Raw genomic sequence first — 26,202 nt, 5'->3', positions numbered from 1 at the left:
AGACAGTGCAAAATGGGTTTGCATGATAACTTATTGTGCGGACAAGATTACTCTTGCATGTATTGCATCTACAGTACGCCTCCGCATATTGGATGTGTATATAGTAGCTCATTGTACCATAACAATCACCCGCCACCTACCCTTTTCTGTATTTACCATTTCCCCTTTCCCCAGGGAAGATAGCAGGCTAGAGACAAGCTCTCCAGGCCAACCTCTTCTCCTTTCTCTTCATTAAAATCTACTCTTCCTCCATGGCACGAGAGTATGCATTGATGTGACATCTGGGAACCTGAAGGCTCCGACTGATAGATTTATTGAACACCTTAATGTTCCTGGCTGATACACACAATTCAGCGCCGCTGCACGTCACCAAGCTTTTGTGACAAATGCTTGCGGACCATTTTCATTCGCTTGTCCGCCACCTCCTTTGTCACGTCGCCCATGTAGATGGCAAACATCGCTGCATAGAAAGTGAAACTATTAACCTCATAAAGAAAACACAGAACTAAGCACAGTTCTTTATTACTCCATGGGCACATTCAGAAGTCACTGCAGCACAGTATGTAGGCAAAGACAAATTTAGTTTGCAAAGGAAGCCACTACTGCTTGTGAACGCATGAATTAATTTCCTTAAAAAAAATAAGTGCGCTATTATTGTTCTGCACAGTCGTGTGTAACAGTGGTGTGCTTGATTACTTCATATTTAATATGAAGCTATGAAGCATCCATGTATAAAAGCTGTTACACCTACTGCTAGTGAGATACTATCGACATGAAATGACGAACGGAGCTCCTAACTGAAGGTAAAGCCTGCGCCCATGCAATCGACACCATTGACGTGCACATACTTCCGGTTTGACCGTCCTACACAATGATGTTCCCTCTATACTGCAATATTTTAGTTTCTGTTCTGGTTCTCTTTTATTTGAAAGCGAAAGGTTATGGCAGAGTAATGACGACAGTGCAAACTGTACCACTGCGTTTCATTTGACACCAATAGCATATACGGTTTCACCGCAATGGGCAATAATACTCACCCTGTACTTTGATATTTTAGCTTCTGTTTTCTTCAATTTTTCTTCTGTCACATTCAAATAAAAGAGAGCCAGAACAGAAACGAAAAGGGGGAGCATCATCATGTAGTATATTCAAACCGGATGAGCACGCCTGCCGACGGTGATGACTGGACGGTCCACCCTAAACCTTCAGTTATGCTCTCCACTGTTCACGTTTTATTTGATGCCGATAGTACCACATTTTGCTCCATATGACTTGCAATGCATGAGCACTGTTAACACCTGACCATAATGAGCATCTTAGTATACCTACAGTGATGAAAAATAAAGATATGGCTAACTATCCGAGTGCAGCAAGTTGCTGCACTAACTTCAGTAATGCACCGGTGATTGCAGCTTGCGTTCTTGTGCAAAATTGTAGTCAGAAATCTAGCGCAGTAAAACCTCGTTAAACTGTACCCGCTTAAACAGTAGTTTCGTTTTAAAGTAGTACAGTGAAATCGCCGACTCAGTGCCCATTGAAAATAATGTTTTGTATCCACATAAACCGTACCAGCTTATTGCATGCATATCGGTTAACAAGTAGCGTTTCCACTTTTCATCGCACAATCACAGCAGTGTGTGGTCTCCATCGAGCAGCCCGGCAGAACAAGCCTCAGAAATCAGAACGGCCTCCAAGCATCCTGTGCGTTTGCGCGTGAAGCCACATCAACATCATTTCGGCGCCACGCTAGAGAGCATTGTGGCATCGTGCAAAGAAGGACTCGCGTCATACAGAAGCTCGGATAAAAAAGACGCCGAGTGCTCAGCATAGAAGAACAAATAGGCATCGTTCGTGCTATCGAACGTGATACGAAGAAGTCTGTGCTGGCACACGACAAGGATCTACTGTTGGCTACGGTGCGTGGCATTTAGAATGCGAAGTTGCTCGGCAGCGCTGCTGCGACCGCGAAGAGATGTCGGCTACAAGGTTCGACTTTTCGCCATTGTTGCCTCTGTTCTTGCCAAAGTGTCAACCAGCGACAGTGACGAAGACGACATGAAAAGCGACAGCACGGACGATTCAGGCCCGACAGTAGCAGAAGCTGCGCGTTACGTCAGCCTCATGAATGCAATCGCCGCGATGAGAACAGCACCCGGCAATGAAAAAGGCGCCCCGCGACTTCTGCTGCGCTACCGCCTGCATGCATGGAGAACATGCAATGTCAATGAGAAGATTGTCATGCGAGTGCTTGGCGAGAAGAGGGGGCTGGCTGAAAAGCTGGCTCGCAGCTTCAGTAACACCAGTGAACACTTTTGATCACGATCAAGCCCGATGCGGATCAGAATTCTCGACTGCGATTGGCTGCCTCACGCATCTTGCGCAAATGAGCAAATTATGAGTGAGCCGACGACAGGCCGCTGTTGTTGCTGCTAGGCCGCCACGGCATCAAACGAAAATAACACTTTTGTTGCGCAAAGTGAATAAATACTGCTTGTTCTTTCCCCCTTTCATCGCACTCTCTCAGAGTTCAGTTTTTGACAGGTAAGTGGGCGATCTCATGCTATTTCGGTTAAGCAGTACTGCTGTTTAGTAAGTACTTTTCCCGAGCTCCGGCCAACTACGGTTTAATGAGGTTTCACTGTAAGAGCAAAATATGGAAAACAGTTGGCAGACAAGTATAGTGAAAGCTCATTAATTCGAATTTCAATAATTCGAATTTATGGATAATTCGAACTGTACGATTTTGTCTGGTCAAGCTCCCCAGAAGTCTGTGTATAAAAAAGCCCATTAATTCAAGCGCGAGAAGGTTCCGCCACGGATAATTCGAACTACGCGTCACCGTGCCGGCGGCATGGCGCCTGGCACACTGCCAGAGAAGCGCACTTACTGCATACACACAAGGCTGCATCGCCTCCGGAACAAAGAGAACGGCGAGAGAAAGCAAAATCGGCAAAAGATCTAACCGGCGCGGGGTCAGCCAGAAGGCAGCAGCGGCTGCCTCCTCTCCGTTCTACGTTGGCCACCCAGATCCCGTCCCTCTAGGTGGACTACGCGGCCAACAGAAAGGCATAGATGACGGGGGAACTGTTCGGACAGTGGCTAGCGAAGATGGACAAAAAGTTTGAGCGTTGTGGACGGAAAGTCCTCCTGCTCGGTGACAATTGTTGGGCTCATAAGGTCAACATTGAGACGAAGGCCATTGAGCTAGCCTTCCTTCCACCTAACACTACAGCGGCACTGCAGCCCATGGACCAAGGTATCATTCAAAATTTTAAATCATTTTACCGGCGCCATCTGTTGGAGCAAATTATTTTGTGCAATAATTATCAGGTGACGCTCCTAAGTGCGCTACACATGCATGTGCGTGCTTGGGAGCAAGTAACTGCAGTTACGATAGCAACTTGCTATCGCCACTGTGGCTTCGGCGCACAAGCTCTACAAGGAGGAAACCAGCCACCTGCGCCTGAAGACGGCGTCACCGTTCCCATGGCGGACGTTTTGGACAACATCTTTGCTGACTTTGTCGACATGGACGAGAGTGCAGTGGTGTGTGGTGCGCTGACAGATGAGGACATAATTTCTCAGGTCAGAAGCGCTGAACCTGTCGCTGCCAGTGACGAGGAGGAGGAGAAAGACGACGCGCCAGTGAGGCCCTCCGCTGCGGAGGTCATGGCTGGATTGAATACTGCCCGTCTCTTTTTCAGTTTTAAAGAAGGCAAAGAGGAGGCCTTCCGCCACATTAGCTCGTTAGAGCAAGAAGTGCTAGCTGTCACCTTCAAGGAAAAAAGGCAGGCTATGATCACGGACTTTTTAAAGCATTAAATTTCTGGCATGCCCTACTACTTCCAAATCGCCGTGTACTGTTGTTCTCCTTCACTTTCGTTAGTTCGAACTGAAGCGGCTTCCCCTTGCGGTTCGAATTAACGAGCTTTTACTGTACTATCGGCTGAAAGACCATGGTAACAATAACTCAAATAAACAAGCCTTCAACTTTCTTTTTGCTGCAAAAATACTGAATTGGCCATCACATGCACAAATAACAGAGCTAAAATATTTTGTTTCCATTATTCAATGGTAGAACATAACACAAGGCAATTAATCAAAATTGATGTGCCAGTTTTATGTAGAATAAACCACATTATAATAAAAATATAAAACATGCACAAGATCAATATGCAAACTTTCTAAAGGCCACAAGAAAAAGATATATACCCTTTAGAGACGAGATTTTTTCTGGCGTGAGTGGCGGCTTTGCCTCGGTGTAGCCCAGCGAACGTGCTTTGTTTGAAAGTGTACCTGTGACACTCCTCGTCTTTAACTGGTCTGCAGTCCACAACACAGTAGCAGCGCTTCTACAGAACATCGAGTCCGTGGAGGCACTAAACAAGCAGTCCCAGGCTTTCTGGTCCAACCAGAAGCCACTGCCTGCATAAACCTGCATTACAGAAAGAAACAATCACTCACAAATTAGAAGTACTGACAGGTCTATATCACTTTTTTTTTTTTGCTTTATCAGAGGGCTAGCTGTCAACTCCATAACTAGTGTCATGCCAGATTTCCTTGAATGCACAATATATCACTTATGCACACAAAATGGAGAGTGTGGCTTCTCTATAGAGTTTCTTTAAAAGTTATCTCACAAAAACTGAAAATTACAAAAATTGGACTTAGTGGTCGCAAACTGCTGGTGCATGTGCTGGTCTGGCTGACCAGCACACTGTTTACTGCGTGGCTTGCAACCACTGAGTCAGGCTGTGTAGTAGTTGAAAATCGCCCAATGACTGTCTTGCCGAAAGGCAGGTACAGGTAGGACTTTCATATGCATGCCTGCGAGCTGTCACAGAATAAATTCAGCTCATTCAAGCTGCAGCTCAATTGATCACTTTGTGACAACATTCAGGCAATATCTGCAGCTAATAAATTTGGTGTGATTACCTTTCCGTCATCTCTTCTGGAGCCTATCACGAACTCTGAGGTGGCGTGCTCAAAATCTACAGCCTCCTCACAATGAAGATCGCCTGCACAACAAAATGAGGTTTCTAATGCACAAATTACAAACAGTGTAAGCAAGAACAAAGAAATTGGTATAATAGAATTCCTAGGACTAAATAATATATTGCATAGAACGAATAACTAGCACCCTGTTATAGTAACAGAAAGGGTGGTAAGAAAATGGAAACAGTCACAGTCAGCAGAGTATTTACCCTACCAAGTGTACATTTCTTTCATAAACATTAAACGAACAAACTGAAGCTAAAAATTATTCAAGAAATAAGGTAATGAAAATTGCACATCACTTCAGGGCCTCAGGGATAAATAAATTCATAAAGCTTGCCTTTAATAAAACCAAGGATGCTGCTCAAGTACATAAACTTCCTGTCCTTTGTGTCCTAATCTTTATAGCCCTCTGGCAGCCAATTATGCAGATCCCACACATTGTGGGAATCAATGTTAGGCAAAGCATTACACAGCTAGGTAACTAGCCATCTAGCATATAGGGACACTAATGTAGCGCAAATAGAACAAAGAACACACGAGAGCGTAGGCGCCACCCACAACCAATTCATCACAGCCCCTACAAGACTGGAAAAAACATGCCAGCAAGACTGCAATAAATCAGGCAGCCATATGGTGAGCAGCCCATGCTGCTCCACCATATGTTCTTTGCATTTTATTTGCCATGCAATGCCATGCCACCTTCCTCAAGTATAAAAGAAAACTAGGTTGTAGTGTTTTTACATGCCAAAACCACGATCGGATTATGAGGCACGCCATAGTGGGAGACTGGGTTCATTTTGACTACCTGGGGTTCTTCAACATGCACCCAATGCTTGGTACATGGGTGTTTTTGCTTTTTGCCCTCATCAAGATGCAGCCTCCGCCGCTCGGATTTGATCCCACAACCTCGGAATTAGCAGCCCAACACCACAGCCACAACGCCACCGTGGCAGGTTTCAAGTATCAACCAACTTGCCCAACAACTTTAGGGCCGCATAGCATCATTTGGGGTTCCATGAAAATGGTGCAACATGCTTGTATAGGGTGTGTGTTTGTGGCAACAGCAAAGGATGGCAAGGCAACTGATTTCTTGTTCACCAGAGATGAAACATTCAACTTATTCCGGTATGACCAAGGCTAACCTCACAGGCGGATGAACTGCGGCAATCACAAAAGTGGTGCATGCTTGCATGATGGAGCAAACTTGCTATGCAATGCGATGTATGTCAAGCATTTTAAAGCAGTAGCTTGCACATGTGAGGAATTGTGGTAGGCTGCTATTCTCTAATGGCCTGTCGTTGCTCAGTGGCTATGGTGTCTGGCTGCTGAGCACGAGGCCGCGGGATCGAATCTCGGCCCCGGCGGCCGCATTCCAATAGGGGCAAAATGCGAAAAACCCGTGTACTTAGATTTAAGTGCACGTTAAAGAACCCCAGGTGGTCGAAATTTCCGGAGTCCTCCACTATGGTGTGGCTCATAAACAGAAAGTGGTTTTAGCACGTCAAACCCCAGGATTTAATTATTCTCTAATGCTATGCATGCGCCTGTGGCATAATGGATATTCCATCAGGCTGTTGCACTGGGTAACCCTAGTGGGTAACCACCACCAGACAATTTTTGTGAAAGAGGCCCCCCAAAAAGGCAAGACAGAAACTTCCAGAAATGTACCTTGTAGAAGCACAGAATGGTTTGTATTGAAATGTGCTTTTAAGGTGACATATAATGCAATTTGGCCGTTCCCTTATTGGTGGCAGGGTGTCCAGATCAGTGTTACTGCCTCATCATTTCTAATTCTCCCAAGTGCTATGGATTGGAGCAATTTTATTCGCAAATATTCAAGCATAAAATGGGTTTGGCTGAGGTGGGATAAGTGTAAACTGGGCACCAGTACGAAAGGTGGTCCACGTGTACAATCTGAATAAGCTGATCATGACGATGATGACTAACATGTGTTTCCTATTCGCACGAGGAAGACAAAGCTGTTAAATGTTCTGCACTGAGCTAGGTTCTACACAAGATATAAAATTGAACAATGTTTTTCCTTCACAACATTACCAGTAGCACACTATTTCTTACCTATATCTTCCAATGGTAATGGTGCAGAGGTTTCCACAGACTCTGCAGAATAACCACAAATTTATCACATATATTGAGTGACCTAAGCAGCTTCAGACATTAAAGGAGTACCAACACAAAATTTCGAAGTCGGGTTAACATGCAAGATTCATTTATGTGGGCACACATACATCGTCTGCAAAATATCAACGGCAAATACAGCTTAGAACATATTTAAAATCAATTTTACAGTATGTGTAACCTTTTTTCAAAAAGCTAGCAGTTGCATGAGTGCTTTTTTGGTGTAGTGCAACTAGTGCACAAATAACGAAAAGAACCCACAAACAATCAGTCTTGTTCTTCCTCTACATCCATGTACTAATTGCGCTACACCAAAAAAACTTCATGATGACATACCAATAAGCCCATATCTCCGCACTAATCAACTTAAGTGAGTGCAAAACCTACAAAACACATAAAGAATTTGAATTCCAGCTTTCTAGGAGAATAAATGAATGTGAATATTTATCTTAGTACCTCTTATCCTCTGCTTCCCTGTATGAACCTAAGGCACCAATAAATCTTGATAAACACCTTGCAACTCCCTTCGACAAATTCACACTGTTTGTAAAACTTGCCCTAACAAATATGTTGACAATGCCACATACACCAGAAGACAGATCTAGTAGAAACAAATCATTTAACATATAAATATTCCTCACCCAACTCTTCTAAGCTGTTAAAATTTGATGCTGCAGCATCGTAGTTCTGAGGAATCTCAGGTTCTGAAGCAGCAGCAGCAGCAGCAGCAGCATCCTTTTGGACAGTTGCAGATTCTGAGGAATAAAAATATTCACATAATTACTGCACTTATATTCAACGACTACACACACCCGCCATTTAGCTGATGGTTGCCTATTTTCCTCAGTTTCTCTACTCACCTGATATTAAACATATCACAGAATTTCTTGATGGCTTTTACTTGCCTATTGACACTAAGCTACCTCTACTATATTTACTTTCTTAGCTGGGAAAATTAGGCACTGAATATGGGAAATTTCAAGCACTTTCTTGGTGTACCTCACAGATGTTTCTAATTACAAGGTTATTAGATGTTTCCGCTATGATCAATTATGGTTTGACTTGCAAAAGTGAAAGAGTCCATAGAAAGTGAAATCGCTGCACTTTAAATAAGCAAGCACCTCTTACAAACATCATCAAGCATGCAAAACATCAATGCACAAGTGCATCAGTGTTTCACACTGCCAACAGTTTCCTTCAGGTTTGGCAATGGTGCTGCTGTTGTGCTAAGCTGTAACATGACGTGGCATATGCTGCCAAACTTATTTCAGAAACAGCTAGCACCATTACAGGTACAAATGTAAAAAGAATATGTACTGCACTGTAGTTTTCTTTTCACACAAGAGAATGTTGCATTTTCAGCCATAGCTTCATCACTACTGTTTATGTGAAATATATTCCTGATATTTATATTTTGTACAGTACAACTAAACCATGCAGCTCGATCATAGTTGAAGGAAAAAACAGTCCCAAAACACAAAGGACAAGAAGAGAGGTTCACACCACAATGGCTGGACTATCAACTGAGCTTTATTAGAAATGGCGTAGTCCCAGCAAGGCCAGCAGAGCATGCACAGCAACAGCATCACTAATCACAGAGCATGAAAAGTCAAGTTATCGCATCTATCGTGACCGACCTAAAAAGGCTAATTCTTTTTCAAGTAAGCGCAATGAGGTTGTACTAATGCAGCCGTCATTAGTACAACCTCGGTGCGCTTACTTGAGAAAGAATTAGCCTTTTTAGTTCGGTCACGACAGATGCGATAACTTGACTTTTCATGCTCTGCTGGCCTTGCTGGGACTACGCCATTTCTAATAAAGCTCAGTTGATAGTCCAGCCGTTGTGGTGTGAACCTCTCTTGTCCTTTGTGTTTTGTGACTTATTTTTCCTTCAATTATGTACCAATTGGCCCGAATTTCAACCCTTCTGCATCTTAGTAAAAGCCCTACGAAGAAAGTATGCAGATAACTTATGAAATTTAGAACTGAAATGCAAAGTTAAAATAAAGGGGAAGCATTTGTTATTATATTCATCTCCTCAAAAAAGAAGGAAATGAAAGTCGAAAAACTTGCCACCAATGGAAGAAAAACACACAACCTGAGCATCACGTGTACAAGGCTATACAAAATTGAAGTTGTGCATGGCAGCTGTCCTTTATAGAAAATTAAGCAGAGTTGGCAGGTTGGCATCTGCAGTTCTTTCAAGTGCCCCGAATTGCAAGTACTATATGTGTTCCTCCAGGGAAGGAAAAGTAACCACTGAAAACTAACATATAGCACACTACAGTGCAAACTTGCTGCAAATAGCATGTGCCCCTCATTCCTCCTTCCTCAACTGCCTCCCACTCGGATTCTTCCTTTGTGCTCGCAGTCAGGAAAATCAAGTAACCTTACACAAGAGCAGAACAGTAACGGATGCACAAAAAAGAATAAATGTGCACCAGTTGAGACTGTGACAAACAAAAGTTGGAAAAAAAGTAGTAAACAGCTGCCTGTTTGGTCTGCCATGCTGACCTACCACTTTAGCATTGCATAATACAATGTAAGCTCCAAGCTAAAACATGGACGTTACTTACCTCTCTGGGCCAACTCCTCTGGGACGGTGGGCCTCTGAAGTGGGAGTCTTGCACGTCCTACAGAAAGGGAATACTTGTGAGCTACGTCAAGAAATTAGACGGCCGTGGGAAAAAAAACCTTCTACAGTAGCTTAGGTACCATCAGTGTGCTGGGCATGCATGGCTTCAGTGAACACAACATAACAGGATGAGTACTGCATAATGCAAATCGCCTGTATTATTAGACAATGACTTACCCGTCTGACAGTGCACCCTTGGTGCTGGCACAACACGGGTTGTGGACCCTAGAATATCAAAACACAAACTGCTGAAAGATCATATAGGAAGAAACACTGTTATTACAAATACATTCCTGCAATGCGACATCATTACTAAAGTGATCACAAAGCAAGTGCCTTTATTGCATTTAACATTACAGTGCTTGCGAAGATAAAGTGCAGATTAATAAATACCTTATGCAACCTACACAAATGTTTGCAGAAGTGGTTTGTGTGGTTCACAGCAGACACAATTTCAGCAAACCAACACATAGTTAACGAAAGTTTGGAAACTTTTTTTATTTTGCAACTGTGTTAGAAATTTCAAGGCAATTGTATGTGAAGGCAACTTCACTTTGATTCTACTAAAGCACTGGTGTTCCCGGATATCAATTTCATACTCAGTATGCTAATCTAACCTTCAGGGGCAGAGATAATCTTAATAGATAGGGAAAAGACTGCATATGATGTAGCTTGATGCAAAAACCTCTTTTGCATTCTGGGAGCAGGAGCACAGCTGTTATCAGCTTTGCCTGGCTTTTACACTGGCATGATATACGCAATATGCTATGTCACATGATGGGTTTGCCTTGTTTCGACTCCTCCCTCTCCTTTAAATGTGAAATTCACACAGAGAGAGCCAAATTTTATTATGAATATAACGAAACAGAAGTACTTCATAAGAACCAAACAAAATGTAGTTGTCCTCAAATATGACCGTCTTCAAATTTCCAATGTAAATGTACACAACGAATGTGACAAAAAAATATAATCAACGAATTTTCATTAATTGTGCATCTCCAGACTCTTGCAAATATAGGCTCGGCAAAAGTGCTGAAGTGCCTGTGCAAGAACAATTTGTATAGCTAGCATAGTGTTATTAAATTTACTGACGCTTTACCTTGGAATGCTGTGTATGTGAGCGCAAGGCTGCACATTATGCTGGATCCATATCATCAGTTTCAATAAGAGGTGCTTCAGTAAGTTGCAAGTACAGCCTTAATATGAATCCTGCACACCAGCAATTTCTCTGTAACGCAACAAATTTCTTTGGGGATAAAAACCATCTTTTTGCTTTAAAGAACTCCTGAACCACCCCTTGGGCTTGGTGAAAAAACAGTCTGCAGAAAGGATAATAATAATATTTGGGGTTTTACGTGCCAAAACCACTTTCCGATTATGAGGCACGCCGTAGTGGAGGACTCCGGAAATTTCGACCACCTGGGGTTCTTTAACGTGCACCTAAATCTAAGCACACGGGTGTTTTCGCATATTGCCCCCATCGAAATGCGGCCGCCGTGGCCGGGATTCGATCCCGCGACCTCGTGCTCAGCAGCCCAACACCATAGCCACTGAGCAACCACGGCAGGTACGCAGAAAGGATACACTGCTATAAACGTCAGTCAAATTTTCCATTCATGCACAGTGGAGCTCAGTTGTGTTGTGCATGTGGAGCTCATAAGCAGACCATGAATTCACCTTTTTCTGAAACACTCTCTTTTCAACAGAAGCCTTCTCACTCTTTTCGGGTGCCATATTTCGTCATATAGCACATTCCCATATGAGGCTGCTGTTGGCCAATAGCAAGAAGGATGCTTAGATCAGTGCACCTGTTTCTAATGTTGCTGTATATATTTATTAACACAGTTTAATAGAAATTGAAGTTAGCAAAAATATGCTTTCGAATTTCCATAAGAATTACGTACTTCGGAAATAAGTCAACTACCGTAAAAACCGGAATATAAGTCGAACTTTTTTCAAAAAATCATTGCGAAAAGTCGGCCCTCGTCTTTTATACTGGACATTGGCGGAAAAACTACGGAAGTCTTGCAACAACGGGCAGATGAAGTAAAGAGCCGCCTTCGCCATCGCCATCAGCAGCAGCGCGGTGTGGCGACATTGTGCACCGCCAATTTCCGTATACATTGTCACAAAGTTATATTAGTTAAAGGCTGCTTTTTCATATTTTGTTTCAAAATGAGCGGAAGCCGATGGCAACTCACCGTCGCCTTCAAGAAAAAGGTGATTGAGTGCGCGGAAGCCCACAGAAACCTCGCGGCACAGCGCAAATTTGGAGTATACGAAAAGAGCATTCAGTACTGGCGGAGGCAGAAGCAGCAAACCAACAGAAAATGGCATTTCGAGGGCCGACCACAGAACTGGAAGACTAGGTTGCAGAGTTCGTCCGGGAGCTGCGTGTAAGATCGGTGCCTGTGACTGCCGAATGCATCCGCTTGAAAGCGGTAGAGATCACGCGCACCTCTGGACTGGGCAGTGAGAAGCACTCGTCATCCAACTCTAGTTCGGACGACTCTGATCAAAGACGTTGCTCTGGTTCAGAGTAGCGCTTGCGCACTTCGTGCCCTTCTGTGTACTGTACACCGGGCCAATTTTTAACAGTATTGCGCGACCATCGACCCGCATGTTTGTCAGCACCTTGTCATCACGGCACAGAGCGGTAAAATAGCGAAAGTAAGCGCACGTGTACACATGCGCATGTCTCGTTTGTTTCGCCGCTCAGCGCCGTTAATAAGGTGCTGACAAGCACACGGGTCAATGGTCGCGCGATACTGTTAAAAATTGACCGGGTGCACATGCGAGTAGCATTTAAATAAATACTGTCACTATTGTGCATGAGTTGCATTTGTTTCAAGGTAAGGGTGTCTTTCGGTACTTTTGCCATTGAAAAAGATTTTTTTCATTTTTAGAATTTGTTAGTTGGGGAATCGACCTACATTCTGGTCCGACCTATAGTCCGGTTTTTACGGTATCCTCTGCTCTTGCGCGGCATAAGAAATAAACTTTGGCCACACCGCTTATCAGTGTCGTAGCCGCTGAGTCTCATTACTTTCATCTTCACAAAAAACCAGCGTGAAAAAGACATGGACAAGCAAAGAAACAACAAACACGGGACTGTTTTGCAACTCTTGTTTCTTTGCTCGTCCGCACCTTTCACATACAGGTTTTTGTTAAAATGAAACCACACCAACTACCCAGCTATTAGTTTTGATGAAGAAACCCATTACTCTCAATTTGTTTTGAATATTGAACTAGCCTTGAACCATATTAAACTTAGGGTCAGACCCCACGTACGTTTGCCAGCGCGTGCTCACACCTGGCCGCTCCTCGCTAGATGCCTTGGCAGACATCGCTTCCTACTGAGCTATTGATAGTGCTAAATTAAGAATGCACAAGTTCGATGTGGTACTATTATTCAGTCAAGCTGTTTCAGGACAAAGCCTGTCCACACCACATTGCACAGCCAGATTGGAGAACATGAGCACAAGTGCACATTCCAGCCAGTGTTGTACATGCAGCAAATGCTGCATATATGCATTACAGTTACATGTTGCTGCGTCTGCTACATAGCGTAGATACTGCGGCTGCCCCAGGGTACTGCAATGAGCCCACTAGCTGAGCTCACTGCAGCTCGCTGAGCACAAGTGCACTTGGCATTTGCAGTGCATGGCATTGAAGGAGCACAAGGAATACGAAGGGGATTAACGGTGAATTTGAATGCCAATAAGTCCACTTCTACTGAATGCATTGAAGCACTCTTTGAATGCGAGGTATTTATGAAATAGACTATATTAACTTCAAGCTCATTTCCCAAGTTCTATACAAAATTTTTCACGGTCTCTTTAACAGTACACATGCACAGGATATAAAATAAGGCTGAATGATGCTTTGAAAATGTAATCATTGCATGCTATACAAGCACTCCAGTTGGAATGTTATAGTCCAATATGATGATACATAATGGCCCTTATGCTACATCAAATACAGAAAAAAAATGCTTTCTTGAATCATTCTTTCTTCTTTTTTCAATACACTTTACTGCGGAATACAAAATAGTGCTTCTAATGAAGATTAAACTAGAACACACAGCAGAAGATAGAACTTGCCTCCAATGTTCGAAGGGGTGACAGGGTCCGGCTGCGCCCGTACTGACACATCGAACGATGTGGCATAGACAACTCTGCTTTCTGAAAGGTTTTTGAAGGAGGCATCTGAGCTGTCAACAATTTACCAGCACCTGAATGTCATAACTTATCATGACTGGCACCAGTAAATGACAAATGATAACTTCTATATGAAATAGTATGTACTCCACAAAGACATATAATGTTTAATTAGCCCATTGACAAGAAAGCACAAGTCAAAAACAGAGAATGGAGTAGAAAACTAAGACAACATAGCAACAGATGCTGCCAGCTGTTCCTGCTTGTCGTTTCGCCAATGCTAGCAATGAACACAAACATTTCTCCTAGTGCAACTTTTGCGTTTGGGAAGCCCAGTTGATCCCTTATGTTTCTTTGTTTAAGCAGTGTTGATATGAGTCAAGGAAATAACAGATGTCTGCAGAGCAATAATCTCCAATAACACTGACTGTGCTTGCACAACAGTGTCAAAATACATTAGAAGTTCTTACACTGAAGTGGTGGTAACACAAACATTTCTAGCATTTGTAGCAATGAGCATTAAAGGGAAGATGAAAGGTTTTCCAGAAAAAATGAGTGAACATCTGTACATAATAGTTTTCAACCCTCCGAATTCGAATATCGTATCGAAATTGAGCGAAAGAAAGCGCAAATATATTTTATTTCGACGAAAAGTGCAGCAGCGGACACGCCGAGCTCGCGCGTCTCGTTTCCGCCTGTGATTGGTCGGGCGCCTCGTGACGTCAACACTAGTGTTCGTCCGAACCAACCGCTGCCGCTACACATGAAGCGCGGTGCCAGGTAGTTTGGTGCTGTTTTTCCGAGATGGTAATGGAAAATTTAGAGAGACTGCGTTTTTCTGAGGAGTTCGGCGTTACTCCCTACATGTACGAGCCGATTGCGAAGAGCCGGCCTCTCAAAGAAGCAAACGATGCTGGTGCGAGCAGTGCTTTCGACGCGAACGAATGCGAAGTCTTGGGATCTCCTCGTGTTGGAAATGCTCTTTGGCGAGTATGTTTTTTTGCAAAGCGATCTAGTGATCTCGCCAATCTTTCGCCGATCTAGTGAGCTCGTTTCCGGTCAAACAACTGTAGTGTTGTGTTCCTGCATGCCTCCTCGTGGAACGTAAGCGGGGATGCGATCGTCGGCATTTGCGCGCTGTCCAAAGCTGTCGGCAATCTACAAAGACGGTTTAAATGCGTGAAAAGCTTCCTGGTTCATGCAGTACGTGTAGTGACTTTCATCTGTGCACCATCCGCACACTACTCGTAACCGAAGCCGTAAAGGCGGCGAATTCCGTCGGCTACGTGAGACGGTCGGTTTCTCACTGTGCGCGAGAGAAGGGGGGAGTGTAGCGTCCTGGCGTGCGCCGGCTTTCCAGCACATGCAAACTCTACATTTGCACTGCGTTATGGTAGCTGCATGCAGGCTGTTTTACAACACACGTGCAAATAGAAAATTAGCGGCGCTTTGCAACGAAACCTGCATCAAGGGCGGGAGATAAACATGCACCTTCCGTTCAGCGTGCTAACACGAAGGAGCTCGCAGTAAATCAAAATCCAGGTTTGGGCGAGTTCGTGTATTCATAAGGCCTTCCAACACCAGTTATCATCAGTCAGTCCGCACTCGTGCCGTCTTTGTTTTTGTTGCTCCGATCTTTTCGCGCTGCGTTTAGAAAGCCTGCTAGTGGCAAGTTGTCCTCTCTCATTCTGTGGCCATATGCAGCAACTGCACAGGCCGAATTGCAGGGCTGGCCGTATACGTATGTATCAAGCTAAGGTGCACTTGGTAATTTGACACTAGTTCTTTGCATGTGTTCATGAGTGCAAATGCTTCTTTGGTAGTCTTTGATGGCATTTGGAAGACAACATCGTCGCGGCAGCTGGTGTTCGTGCAACCGTAGGCTGCACAGAAAGCCAGCATGATCGGCCCACCACTTCAGTTGATGCTGCGCATGTTGACTACCACTCTACATACACGCAGACGCACCAACAAAGGAATGCAGGGTCGATCGAAGCAGATTACGATGGCACGCATGCACAAACAAGCACGGTCAGGCACGGTCGCGGAGGCTGCGAAGGAACAGAACACTAGTGTTGTCACAACACCGTGGTTTCCGGTCTCCGCTCGCATTGTCAGCGTCAGCAGCAGCACGCGGCATACGACGGGGAGCGGAGCTACAGCGCAATTTTAACTGACGATTATGTCGCTCCTAATTGAAAAAAAAAAAAAATTTTACCTACATGGTTTATAAGGTTCCCGCAACCGTATATGAGTGTCCTATTGAATTCGACAGATTCTTAAGCTTCCCTTTAAAGCTCAAAACAATTTCACTTTTTATCTTAGCATAGTTTGTTTCATGGAGGCAAAGTTTCTGGCCAGAAAATATGAATACTTCATAATTCAAACAAATTTGCCCCTACATTGCCTTTTTGGTGTAAGTGCAATGCTTTGAAAAGTACATTCTTAACTGAGGCACTTATTTATTGCAGTTCATCTGCATGCTTTTTCTCTGCAAAGGCACCAGCTCTAGTTGATATATTTTCACAACCACTTGCAATTCCCTTTATGAGACACCAAGAAAACTGAAGAAAACAATTTGTACTTTTCCTTTCATTCAGATTTTCACTTGGGGAACAAACAATGAAACAAATTAGCCTTGAAAAGGCAATGATCTCTGCAAATGCCAACAAGCTCGACTTCTGTGTACAGAGCATGGCTGGTGCAACATGTGCATAGCAGATGCACCAAATTTCACAGCTATACTACAAATTTGCTGCATTTAGCTTCTTTGTAGAAGGCATATCGCTTTACCATTGTGCTCTGTATTGTTCATCTATCTAGCACTCTAAACAAGAGGTTCACAGAAAGATTAAGTCGTAAGAAGAAACTTTAACTTGTGGCCAACACCAAGTTCTTTATTGAAATAATGCAAAATGCAAATACGTTTTCATAAAACATCTGCTCGACCAATTGTAATAAAATTCGCTGCACTTAAGAGAGTTAAATTCTAATGATTAAGAAATTTTGATTTAGGAATATAATGTGAAAAATATTTCCAACAACAGAAGCACGAACTTTACAAATCCATAACTCAGCACCAAAAGCAGACATCACAGTTCTGTAAACTTCATCCATTAGAGCCATCTAAATCAGACAAATTTATTAAGATTTTACAGTCTATATGAATTGGTTAAATGTTTACAGGGGTTCTGCAAAAGTCCAACCCATAAATTAAAGGCACATAATACATCAACCTTGTCCCATTTATATGTCATAAGGTGAAATTTACAGAATTGTGAAATGGTTTTTTTGTTGTCGAGTTACAAAGTTGTAAGCTTGATAGTCTCATTTTCTGAAATTCTGCAATTTTTAACAATTCATATGAAAAATTGATGGCCTAATAAAAATACCCTTGCTGCAGTCCCTAGATAAACGTTTCTTATTAAATGCAGTAAACCTAATCAAACTTGAAGCAGTGGTTACCGAGAAAAATGATTTTTCTGTTCCTATGCATTTTGAAGCCACATACATAAACTTCCACTATCATTAACAGCATTCAAACAACAGATGTCTCAGGCTGGAGACGATGCTTCAAGAATGGATAAGAGCTCTTGTCCGACTTTTGTTGATCACATAGCAAAAGGATCTCAAGCATTTCCTACGTGTTTCCACTTAACCAAAATTCCAAACATTGCTTCAGTGCTTCTTGCTGCATTAGCATGATCAGATGGCAGTAACAATGCTAGGCTCACAAAGGTTCCTAGAATTTGCAGGACTGTCCCGAATATCAATTACAATTTCTGCGTTCCAACTTTCCCTTAGGAGTGAGCACTAGGTCCACATTGAGGTTTGACGATACTGCTGGGGGGGGGGGGGGGTATTCTCTAAGTGTCCACTTAGGGGACATGTCCGTTTTGTCTGCTGCAGAAGTTCCGATTGGCTGGGCTGGGCTATGCATCAGAAGGAGACAGGCGACCCCTGGCCAATCAGAACTTCAGCAGCAGAAGAAATGGACGTGTCCAATAGGTGGACACTTACAGAATATCTCCCCCCAGGTCACTCTATGCACAATGAAAGTCCTCCAAATTGCTCAAGCCTGCCTTTTTTTAAAAGTATTTTTCAGGAATGTCACAATGGAAAGAATATTTCATAGAAAAATCAAATGAGTGCAAAACTACCAATGGTAGAGTCTGTCATGACTAATTTCCACCTAAAATGCATTATTTTACACTTTACAGCATGGTCCAGTCTTGAAAGCAGTAAAGTTGGTGCAATGTCATGTACTGCTACCAAACTCCATATGTAAATATTCATTTCTAAGCCATGTCTGCCATCCTGAGCTGCCCATTCTACTTCGCACCCAACACCAGGCTTTACCAAGTCAAGTGGCCTAGTCGATAGGCCTTTTCTAATACACTCAATCCTGAGCACATGGCAGATTGACCTTCCTCAGGACAATATGCCACCAGACAGCTGCAACCAGTAAAGCACGAAAAACAATAATACAGGGAAAATATAACTGAAGTGAACCAGGCAACACAGACAGGAACCAATAGCCTCAACTAAACCAGAAATATGAAATATCCTGCATTTGTTTACACTGTATGTCACATGGGGCCCTAAACATTTTTATGGGATCAACTTCATACTTGGCGTGCGAATTTCCCAACAGTACAGTAATGATCCAAAATTCAAGAAATGAAAACACTCACCACTTTGAAAAAGCTTGTAACAGAGTGTCTTTTGCAGCTCCATGTTCCTGGCACGAAGCTGCCGCACTTCTTCATTCAGCTCCTTGTAGTGCTCCTCGGCACATATGCAAGTGCCTCTTGGCAAGGCACTGCCTTGATCCTCAGGAACCTGCTGCGCCGAGGAGACTACTTGAGCATTTTCAGTGAACTGGGCGCGCAAGCTGTCCAGCTCATTTTGCACAGCTTGCAGCTGCAGCTGTAAAGCTGCATATGCACTCCTCGGGACAAAGTCAGACTCATCGTCCTGCAGGACTTCGTCCGCCAGCTGCAGCTCCGACCTCTCGCGTACTTGAGTCCTTAACTTCTTTTGGGACTGCTCCACCTGCAGTTCAATAAGGCACAATAGATGCCCTGGCAAAATGAACGCACACCACTTTCTGCACAGAATGTAACAGTTAAGTGTAATGCAGCACGACTTTATTTACCTACATACTGCAGAATAAAAGTAAAACACAAACAAAGCTATATACAATAACCAACTCAATGTGAAAAGCAATAAAAACAAAGCTGAAATGATATTTCTGCAGATGTGGTGCAGATGTTGTTACACTCACAAACAAAAGAAAGCTAGAATTTGCATTCCATATTTCTGCTGCATGCTAGTTAAAGGTGCTCATATTATGATGACGACTTGGGATTTCTATGGTACACTCATAACACCAATAATAACTAACCAATTCACATACAATAGGTGTTTCCATTACTATACAAGAATTTTGTTTAAACCGTGTGTGGCAGATAGCAAAGTTGTAGTCCATGAACCCGATTGCTCACAACGACTGCCAGAATGGGCACGACACAAAATAATTTCTGCCAATCATTGAGGGCTACCGGCAGATTTGGAATAAACAGAGTGAGCATGCTATTGGGTGATGACTTCGAAAAGGCACTTCATAATATATTTTACATAATGTATATGATATATTGTACAAACTTGGTTTTATGTTTGCTCTAATGATGTTTGCCGTTCTTTATACTGATTTTGATTATATTTTCATCCCTCTCAGCCAGGACCAAAAGCAAGGTTCGCAGTATTGTGTAAATAAAGAACTTTGAGGATGCCTAAACTTCGCTTTTAAGAGTGGAGCATGATAGTTTTACATTAGCCGATTCCAAATTCAACTTGCAACTTACCTCATGTCATCCCCCAGCTAACTTTCTGCCATTCTCAAATGTGCTTCCCTTCCTTTGGCACCCATTCTGCAACTCTGATGGTCCACCGGGTATCTGCCCTACGCATTACGTCGCCAGCCCAGCTACACCTATTTTTACAGCACAGCCTTAGAACAGCGAGATGTAGATGACATAGAGGTAACGAATGAGACCGTAAGTAGGCTTGCTTCAGAAGCAGCAATTGAAGTGGGAGGCAACGCACCAAAGCAATCAGTAGGTGAGCTCTCCCAAGCAGTGAAGGACCTAATAAAAGAATGACAAAGAATGAAACAGTTCAACTCAAGAGATCAGATAGAATTTGTGGAATTGTCAAGACTGATCAACAAGGAGAAAATAAAGCATATTCGAAATTATAACGTAACAAAGGCTGAAGAAGCCGTAAGAAGTGGACGCAGCCTGAAATCAGTGAGAAGGAAACTTGGCATAGGACAAACAAAGTTGTATGCAATTAAAGATAAGCAGGGTAATATCATCAGCAATATAGAAGATATAGTAAATGCAGCGGAAGAATTCTATACTGCCCTATACAATACCCAGAGCAGCCAGGATATCTCCATTGAAAGTAGTAATGAACAGGTTACAAGGCTCCTTCTATAACTTGCAAGGAAGTTAGAAGGGCCTTTCAAGGCATGAAACGGGGGAAAAGTGGCAGTAGAAGATTGAATAACAGTTCATTTAATCAAAATGGAGGAGACATGCTTGAAAAGTTTGTGGCCCTTTATACGAAATGTCTCACAACTTCAAGGGTCCCAGAGAACTGGAAGAATGCCAACATTCTACTAATCCACAAAAAGGAGACGTTAAAGAATTGGAAAATTACAGGCCCATTAGCTTACTTATTATATAAAATATTTACCAAAACAATCACCAATAGAATAAGGGCAATATTGGACTTCAGTCAACCAAGGCAATAGGCTGGCTTCAGGAAGGGATCCTGTACAATGGATCACATCCATGTAATCAATCAGGTAATCGAGAAACCTGCAGATTAGTCAGCCTCTCTACATGGCTTTCATAGAATACGAAGAGGCACTTGATTCGGTAGAGATACCAGAAGTCATAGAGGCATTACTTAATCAAGGTTTAGAGCAGGCTTACATAAATATCTTGGAAAATATCTACAAAGATTCCACAGCTACCCTAATTCTCCACAAGAGTAGGAAGATACCTATAAAGAAAGGGGTCAGAAAAGGCGACACAATCTCTCCAATGATATTCATTGCATGCTTGGAAGAAGTGTTCAAGCTAGTAAATTGGGACCACTTAGGAGTAAGGATCAACGGCGAACATCTCGGCAACCTTCGGTTCGCAGATGACATTGTCCTGTTCAGCAACACTGGGGACGTGTTACAACAAATGATTGAGCACCTTAACAGAGAGTTTGCAAGAGTGGGGTTGAAAATTAATATTCAGAAAACAAAGATAATCATCAATAGCCTGGCAAGGGAACAAGATTTCAGTATCGCCAGTCAGCCTGTAGAGTCCGCGAAGGAATATGTTTACCTAGGACTCACAGGGGACCCCAATCATGAGAAAGAAATTCATAGAACAATAAATTTGCGGTAGAGTGTATACGGCCGACATACTCAAATTCTTACTGGAAGCTTACCATTATCACTAAAAAGAAAGATGTACAATCAGTGCATTCTACTGGTGCTAACATATAGGGCAGAAACTTGGAGACTGACAAAGAAGCTCGAAAAGAAGTTAAGGACCGCACAAAGAGCGATGGAACAAAGAATTATAGGTGTAGCGTTAAGAGACAGGAAAACAGCAGTGTGGATCAGAGAGCAAACGGGCACAGCCAATATTTTAATTGACATTAAGAGAAAAAAAAAGGAGCTGGCTGGGGCATGTAATGTATTCGCAACTTTCACCGCCTATAGGTGGCGCTACTCGAAATTCAATATGGCTGTCGTTAAGGGGATCGTGCAGACGCCACCGGCTATTGTACACGCTGCATCGGATCGCATAGTGTTTCCGGCCGCAGCGTGGTATTGTCATGTCTTCATTTCAAAGACCACTGACTCTGGGATGTATTATGACCCACATTGGGGGTTCAGAAACGCGTGTTCGGTGACTGGTTGAAGGTGAAGAAGTGTTGAACACAGGACACATCGTTTGCTGCGGCTTGAAAGAATGCACAGTCTCGTAGTACACCGTCCAAGGAATGTGCCTGCAAACATCACAAGTGCGGCAGAAACCGCACGAGCTGTGGCTCGAATTTAGGAGCGACGAAACCATAAAAATGGGTACATGTGCTATTTACTGGCTTTGTATTTTTTTTTTCTTTAGAGTCCCTCGCCGAATAGGCTTCAGTGGCCGCACTTCAAGAAATTAAAACAGCTCACTGCGTTTACTGCAGAGGCGTGAGCGGGCCCCAACGCTCCGTGAAAATGAATTGCTTGCTGCTGGTACGTGTGGCATGGTATACGTGTACTACATATTCGGTCGTCCACTCTTAGTTTGAACACGCGAGCACATGGCTGCGCCCTTCAGCCTGCAAGTGCGTCTGACACATGTGCGTTTCCAGGCAGACAGGTTTATGCGTAAAGGGACCACGAGTTGCTGCTTCACGTTGTCTGCATTTTTGCTACGATGCGCGGCTGTGAGCACCGCTACACGTTAAGAGGGGCCCCGTGTACTGCCACGGCTTCGGTGTCCGAACCCTTGCCTCGCGTTGCCTGGCAAACTATGCTGCCTTTATGCACTAGTAAACAAAGGGTATTCGCTCGCATTCATTTGCTAAAGCATCGTCTATGCAGTCGTACAGCACATGGCAAACGTTTAATGATGCCGAAAAGCTGATTTCATCGCCGTAGGATCATTACATCGATTTGGTCATTCTCCGATGAACCGTAGAACTCGATTCGCCTGCCCACACCCCAAAAGTGGTTCTTCCAGCACTTACATGAATATTTTTTTGGAGCCCAGATGCAAAAAGCCGCAAAGAAAATACTGCACGAAGGCAGCACGAAAGGAAAAAAGATAAGCAATGAAACGGGAGAAAGCGCAATACGTCACGTTTATTCACATAACATGAAGAGTGCCTGTCCTGCATTGGCGCAAAATTTTTTTTTCTTACAGGGCCACTGCTCTTGCAAAGCAGGCAAGCAAGCAGGCAACACAGGCTGTGAGCCGTACCTGATTGTGCATATCCTCACCAACCAGCATGCACAAAAGTTTGAGGAACTTCTCTTCTATGAAGTCGCATTCAGAGACTGGGACAAGTTAAGAATTTACAGAGCTGATACGAACCATTTGAGTGCTCAGCTAGCAAAATTTTATAAGGACATGTTTGCTGTGAGCTCAGCACAAGCAGTTAGAATTTGTGCCGAGACTGCTGGGTAAAATAATACACAGTGGCAAAGAGAGCAAATGCTCAGAATAACAGGAAGCAAGTGCCACACGTTGTAGATTTGCGCCATCACCAACAAACAGCTGGCAAAACAAAATTGAAAAACTGCTGACGCAAAACTTCCAAGGAAACGACGCCACGAGATATGGCAAGGCGTGCGAGAAGCCAGCTCTCGAAGAGTATGCACTTAACACATTGTTTTTGTGACAGGCTTCCCAATGCGCAATTTCACTGCGCACTCCTTTTTCATTGGTTCCTCGCAAGGAAACGAGTGAAGGCTTACCTCGCCTTTGACTGCACGGCATGTGCACTGAGGCACACAGCACATTTTGTTGCTTTTGTACGTCTTGCCCATTTCATCAAACACGTAACCCGTCAAAACAGTATCACTGCGAAAGGCAACCTGTGCCTCAGCTGCGTAGATGACTGCAGAGCTCTGAAATACCGCTGTAAAAAGGGACCCCAGTCAAATACAAAACAAAGGCTCCAGCGCACCACACTAACTGAACACGGGCGACGCGGCTACGAAACGCGGGCATCCCCTCGTTGAGGCTTACGACGGCTGCCGCATGGCGTCGCTACCATCTGTGAAAGTTGCGAATAGGTTAGATAACCGGTGGACCATTAGGGTTACAAAATGGGTGCCAAGAAAAGGGAAATGCAGTCGAGGACGGCAAAAGACTAGGTGGGGTAATGAAATTAAGAAATTCGCAGGTGCAAGTTGGAATCGGTTAGCACAGCACAGGGGCCAATTAGAGATCGGAGAGAGAGGCCTTCATCCTGCAGTGGACTTAAAGTAGGTTAATGATGATGATGTATACACATATAGATAAAGCACTTTACATGTTACTGAAACTTGCAGCACAGATTCAACCACAACTGTTTTAAGATGCATGTGGCGCATCTTAAATATCATTATTTTAATCACTGCTTTTGCTTTTGATATACCTGTGCATGCAGCAGCTTATGTGGGAGAACTTGCATGGACTAGAACATGAAACCTTTTTTACTATTTAGACAACTATTTGGTAATATGGAGTATGTTATGCATGCACAATGCTATATATAAGGCTTCAATTACAAAAAGGCTTGCAGTTTACATAGTAAAATTATTCTGTGAAGGCTTTGTACTGTGACCTACCATGAAAAAATTTCTGATCTCAGCTGCCAAAGTAACTAAAACATTATTAAGAATAAAATTGTGTTTGCATTCTGTTCTTTCTCCTGCAGACATCACAAGATTTTGAATCAGTTATAAGTTCAGAGTGGGCACTCCACCCTCTCGCTTTCATCGCATTTGTCTCTTCTAGCTGTTTCTTTTGTCACCATGCAAACTTGCCCAACTGTCTGCTTTTGCCTTATCAGCACACTGTTGTCTTAGAGGCGATGTGAAGCTTTTGAAATTGACTTGCAGTACATCTACAGTGTGTTATGAAGGTGGAAAGTGCTTGGTTTAAGTGAATGGTGGTGCATCACTTACTGACTTATTCCACTATCACTAATTAGCACGCGGAATGCTTGCAGGTGTTCCTAAAAATTTTTTACCATTCTTTTCGCTGTAGTATGTGTGATGCAATCACATTGACTTCCGTGCAGGTTGGACATCACTGTCATTACTTTTTGAAGACGTAAGGCAGTTCAGCACATAATATTAAGTGCTCTAGCCTTCTGCCTTGCATGCAGCAAATGCAATTATCAACAAGGCATTATTACCTTTTCTTTGCTCCTTTTTCGCCCTTTTGGCAAGTCCACCAAAACCTTCCTGGGGCGCTTCTCCATGTAGGCCTGCATCTCCTCCATCGATTCTGCAGATAATATAACGTTGTGGGATGCAACCCAAACACACGCAGACACAAATATCCTACAAGGCCTACTTGCATAATGTTCCTGCAAGCACGACAACGCCGTTACAATCCAAGGAAAGACGCCGCCTTTTGGAGACTCTACAGCCGTTTTGAAGCACGCCTACATGAAATGCTCATGGTGCAATCATTGTGCGATAGCGTATATTGAAAATTAAAGACTCCAAGTGAATGCACATACAGGTAATGCTACCGCCACTTTCGAGGCGTAACACACATTGTGTGAAAAGGTCTAGATAAGCTGCTTCCCGACTTAAGTTATGTCACTACGGCCGCTGCCTATACACAACGCACGCTCTTCGATCCATGACATCACTACGAAAGGGTACGAATGGAGCTTGACGTGTCACTTACCAGTGAGATGCAGGATTCGCGCTTCATAGAAGTCGCCGTCTGTGTTGTCGTCTCCAGGCCAGTAAACGCTGTAAGGTTTGGTTGGCTGGAAATCGGCAACGTTCTTGGGCTTGAAGTCGCTTATGGCGCAGTGCTTGACGACAGCCGTCTTGCCATCGAACTCGTATTGCACGAACGCAAACATTGTCACGCAGCTCTAATCAGTGGCGGCAAGCTAGGAGGCACGGGCGAACCAAGCGAACTGTCACTGAGAGAGTAGCACTTGTCAGATCCACGTGTTCACGTTATACCACGTGCTTGAGATGTGACGTCCTATGGACGACATTACCCAATGTCATGTGATCCAAGGCGCGAACATACGAAAGTGCCACACTGCTTTCGTGCTAGTGTAGCTGTTTGCGGGACGCACAATAGAGCCTTTTCATTCAAAACGCGTGCTAAATAATGTGAAACAGGTGTCCCCACTAAATGAGCCACCATGATGCCGTTATAAGGTTAGGAAATGTTGGCTGCACTTTTTTAATCTTTCTTTTTTAATGCAGACTTTCGTTACATCTGCGTCAAAAGTTAATTTTGCACAACGAACGGGAAGTTTCCGAGAATTACATGCAAGATAGATTAAAACGGCAAGGTGAGTGGGTGTAATAAAAGCGAGATGAATTTCTTTTCTAAATTCGGTATTCGTATCATATTGCATAACGGGTCACTCTGTATATATGGCATTGTATATATCCCATGATTTTCTTATACATTTAAGTTTATCTCAATTGACAACAGCGACAATAGCTAATAA

At 43.4% G+C, this 26,202-nt stretch overlaps 1 protein-coding gene across 1 annotated transcript; it reads right to left on the bottom strand.

Moving 5' to 3' along the window:
- Nucleotides 1–297: 297 nt before the first annotated feature.
- Nucleotides 298–25,594, bottom strand: LOC142570562 (uncharacterized). Its single transcript, XM_075678935.1, has 11 exons — nucleotides 25,410–25,594; nucleotides 24,907–24,998; nucleotides 18,624–18,984; nucleotides 13,854–13,953; nucleotides 9,947–10,017; nucleotides 9,711–9,767; nucleotides 7,776–7,889; nucleotides 7,075–7,116; nucleotides 4,936–5,018; nucleotides 4,213–4,435; nucleotides 298–460 (listed from the first exon to the last, which is right to left on the bottom strand). Exons 1-11 carry the CDS (start codon nucleotides 25,591–25,593, stop codon nucleotides 351–353), a joined length of 1,437 nt encoding a protein of 478 aa, XP_075535050.1. The 5' UTR covers nucleotide 25,594; the 3' UTR covers nucleotides 298–350.
- Nucleotides 25,595–26,202: the final 608 nt, after the last annotated feature.

Source organism: Dermacentor variabilis, chromosome 2 (assembly GCF_050947875.1).
Source record: "Dermacentor variabilis isolate Ectoservices chromosome 2, ASM5094787v1, whole genome shotgun sequence".
Classification (NCBI taxonomy): domain Eukaryota; kingdom Metazoa; phylum Arthropoda; class Arachnida; order Ixodida; family Ixodidae; genus Dermacentor; species Dermacentor variabilis.
This window is presented reverse-complemented; position numbering and strand designations above follow the sequence as displayed.